Source organism: Belonocnema kinseyi, chromosome 3, assembly GCF_010883055.1.
Source record: "Belonocnema kinseyi isolate 2016_QV_RU_SX_M_011 chromosome 3, B_treatae_v1, whole genome shotgun sequence".
Lineage (NCBI taxonomy): Eukaryota > Metazoa > Arthropoda > Insecta > Hymenoptera > Cynipidae > Belonocnema > Belonocnema kinseyi.
Window position 1 is genome coordinate 80,959,756 of NC_046659.1, and position 4,436 is coordinate 80,964,191.

The 4,436-nt window shown below is 27.9% G+C and overlaps 1 protein-coding gene across 1 annotated transcript in view; it reads right to left on the minus strand.

Moving 5' to 3' along the window:
* Positions 1 to 214: 214 nt before the first annotated feature.
* LOC117169900 (N-acetylneuraminate 9-O-acetyltransferase) overlaps positions 215 to 4,436 on the minus strand; it is a 22,042-nt gene continuing 17,820 nt past the window's right edge. Inside the window, exons 10-11 of the mRNA XM_033356409.1 lie at positions 379 to 669; positions 215 to 322 (exon numbers count right to left, since the gene is read on the minus strand). Coding sequence (XP_033212300.1) covers positions 215 to 322; positions 379 to 669 — 399 coding nt within the window. The remainder of the gene's footprint in view (positions 323 to 378; positions 670 to 4,436) is intronic.

The window sequence follows — 4,436 nt, forward strand, 5'->3', positions numbered from 1 at the left end:
AATTTTTAAAAATATACTAAAAATTCCTTGAAATTTTTTTTAATCCTTTGAATACCCTGAAATATGACAAAAAAATTAAAGAAAATTCAGAAATAAAATTAGACTTGAAATGAATCGTGTTTAAGCCACGGATTAATTAATTGAATGAAAAGTGACTAAAGCTATCTTTTTATTTTAAAAAATTACCATAGTGACTTTATTTTTAAAAAAGTGACTAAACAGTGATTTGTGAAAAAAGTGAATAGGTGGCAGCTCTAACTAAAAATTCCCTGACGTTTGCCTCTTTTTCTTCTCGAAATCCCTGACTTTTCACCCTCTTCTCCTGTAAACATTTTTACGCAATCGTACATAATTGTTAAATAATTTTTGGAATCTTACAGGTATGAAAGCGACGTAAGAATGCACTTCTTCGCATTCTGAAAATGAATTGCAGAGAATCGTGTAGGTGGTGTAAGCAGCTAGAGAAATGAGGGCGAGAATGGGAGCCAAAGTGGTTCCTGGAATGTGATCCACTCGTTGAAGAGCTACTAAACCAGCTCCGAAGGCGATTCCCCAGGCGACGCTGTACCTGTCGACTCGCCATCTTGACCACCATTCTCGTATATCATCATCTGTTGTGACGAAAAGGGCCTTCCAGGGTCGAGTCACAAAAATTTTTTCGAAAAATACCTGCAAAAAATCGGGAATAACATCAGAAAATATTAAAAATAAAATAAGAACCAGGCATTAGCAGATGTCTACCTGGAAGGTAAATCGGGAAAATCGAGATTTTTCTCTCGAATGTACTAATATGCAAATTTAAAGCGGTTTCATATATTTTATTACTTTAATTCTGAGGATTCTGATTTGGAACAGGGAATTTATGAAAAAATCTTAATTATCACTTAGAATAGGGAGTTTTCCACAAAATTCCAATTTTGACTTAGAACAGGTAATTTTAAAAATTAATTTAATTGTGACTTGGTATGGCACAGGGAATTTTCTAACAAAATTATAAGTGTTGACGAGAAACAAATAAATGAAATATAAAACAAAATTTCCATAAACAATATAATTCTGATTTTGGAACAGGGGATTTCGGAAAGAAATATTATTTTATTTTGGAATATGTAAATTTTAACATGGATCGGGAAATTTCGGGAAATAATTTTAATTCTAACTTATAAAAAGGAAATTGATAGAAACAATCCCTGTGTAAAGTTAGATTTCGTCAGATTTGGAAAATTCCTTGTCTATAGTAGAAAATGTTGTAAATCAATATAATTCTGCATTGGAAAAGGGATTTTTTGGAAATAAATATGATGAAAATAATTTTTATTCTGATTTAGAAGAGGGAAATTTAAAAACATCTTGTTGAAATTCAGAATGATAATTCTTTTACAAAATTTTCTGTTTCAGATCCGAATTGTAATTCTTATGATTATGATTATAATTTTGTGCCTGAAATTCCCTGTTTTAAATAATAAATCTTCGATATATTTTTAAATGACCCAGATAAGTTGAACCATGATCAATTATAATTTAAGTAATGAAATTCAGAATAAATCTAAATTTAAATTCCTCTTTAACGTCCAACATTCAAATGTAGGTATAAAATTCTTAGAAATTAAAAAAGAAGAATTTAACGACCAAATCTACAAAAAACAAACTTAAATGTATCTACTGAAATTAAAAAAAAAAAATAGATTGAAATTGTTTTTACCAATAAAGATTAAATTTTACTTTTATTTCTCGCGGTCTTTAAAGAAAAAAACTTCAACTTTCTCAAAAAATGCTTCTCATTATTTAAAAGGGCGTGAAAAAACCTATTGAGGCAAAAAAGGTTACAAATTTTTTATTATCATTAGAAGAGTTAAAAATCGCTGAAATAGACAATATGCACGAAAAATCAAACATTTTAATCTGCTTCCCCAAAATAAATACTTATCCAAATAACATTTCCCCCATAAGTTTTTATCCATTAGTTAATATAATTTAATATAATTTCTTTCAATTTTTGACTATGTTAGTCTTTCGCCGACAATTGGTATTTTTTATTCATAAATTAGACTTCATAGACGATTCATAAACTACAAAAATTGTAGGTTTTTAAAAATTAAAAATGGTCATTTTAAAACAAGTCATAATTTAAACAAGATTTAGAATTTTCTATAATTTTATATTACGGCAGTGTTCATTTTCTTTGAAAATTGGTATTTTTGGTCAAAAATGCAACAAATTGAATTCTCTGTATATTGTAAAAAATATTATATATATTAATTCTGAATTTCTGACATTCATTTTCAACTATTATGAAAAATATTGTCCTTTCTCTTTTATTATTTTAGACAATTACTATGAAATAAAAATGATTGTAATAATGTTTTATATTTTCAGTTCAAAATTGCATTAATAAAAATGATATGATTATAAAAATTCCAGACTTTTTTGAAATTTTATATTAATATTTATGAGAATTATTTAGAATTCAATAACCGTTGAAAACCCCTTCATATTTGCATTACTTAATAATTCAGGGTGGCGTTTTGGCGGATTCATATTTGTCTCTAAACCGAAACATTTATTTATTTATCGATTTTAAAATTATTTAAATTATTTTAGCATAAAAGAGCGAAAAATTGCCAAATTAATTAATTTTCAAACAATTATCTAAATATTCTACAAAAAATATAAATAAAAAAATGGAATAGACAAACTTTTAGATAAAAAAATTAATATTCAATAAAAAATAACGAATTTTCAAGAAAATAGTTAAATTTTGAACAAAAGTAATAAATTTTTAACTAAAATAATGAATCTTCAACTGAAATAGTTGAATTTTCAACAAACAAAAAAATTAATTTTTACTAAAAAAGATAAATTGTTAACTAAAACTTAAATAATTAAAGTTTAAGTTGAATCAGTTAAAAAAATACTTTAAAAAAGTCTAAATAATAGTTACATTTTCAAACAAATTGATCAATTTTTAAATAAAATTAAAAATATTTAATTGGAATAATTGAATTTGAAACCAGAAAGATGCATTTTTTAATAAAATGATGAATCTTCAATTGAAATAGTTAAATTATATATCAAAAAGATAAATTTTCAACCACAAAGATTAATTTTATACAAAAAAGGCGAATTTGTCTCAAAGCACATCAACTTTCAAACAACTAGTTGAATTTTTAAATACAAAATATCTATTTTCAACCAAATAGTTGAATTTTTATGCATAAAAGATACATTTTCAACCAAAAATAGAATGGTTACATTTTCTTTAAAAAATCTAACTTTCAAAAAAAAAAAAAATAATAAATGGATTTTCAGCAAAATAGTTAAGTTTTATACTGGAATGGTTAAATTTTTTGATGGAAAAATTAATTTGAAACAAAGTAATAGTTACATTCTCAACCCGAGATGAATCTTCAATTAAAATGATAAAATTTCAATATTTCTTGTTTGAAATACTATTTCTATCAAAAAAATTCTATCGGTGAATTTAGCTGAAACTTTTTTAATTTTTAAGGTAAAAAAAAATCCAAAAAAATGGACAGTTTTAGCGCTATGCGACGCTAAGCGCTCAAGATCAGTGAATAAAACGAATTACAACAGATTTTGTTACAAAAGTGATGTCAACATAGGAACCACGGTTCAGATCGTGGTCTGTCATATTTTCGCCTACACCGTTGACTCATATAGCGCGCTTCTCAAAACGATCAAATGCTAAGCGCCCAAGATTTTAACTTGACTAATTAATCACTTATTTAAAGGCCTTTAAAAAAGCGATTTCTTAGTCAAGTTCAAATCTTCTGCGCTTAGCGTTTGCCCGTTCTGAGAAGCGCGCTATATGAGTCAACGGTGTTGACTCATATTGTCATTGGTTTGACTAAACATGTTACTGACCATTTCTTGATGCGTGTTTCGTATACAGACATCGCTTGTGTCGCTAAAGCTACTAGGATTGCTTCTATTCGCTGAGAATGGGCGCTTAGCGTTCGACCCTCTGACGAAGGGTACACACTGCTATTATCGATGTGCGCACTAGTTACTAATGTTACTTTGGATACCATTTCTGTCTTTAAAAAAGTAATTACTTAGTGAATTTCAAATCTTGGGCGCTTAGCGTTTGATCGTTTTGAGAAGCGCGCAATATAACTCATTGGTTTGGCTAAACATATTACTGACTACTTTCTGATGCGTGATTCTTATAGTGACATCGCTTTTGTCGCTAAAGTTATTAGGATTGGTTTTATTTGCTGGTCTTGAGCGCTTAGCGTTCAACCCTCTTGCGAAGGGTAGAATGTTATTATCGTTATGTGCGCACTAGTTACTAATGTTACTTTGGATACCATTTCTGTCTTTAAAAAAGTAATTACCTATTCAAGTTCAAATCTTCGGCGCTTAGCGTTTGATCGTTTCGAGAAGCGCGCAATATAACTCATTGGTTTGGCTAA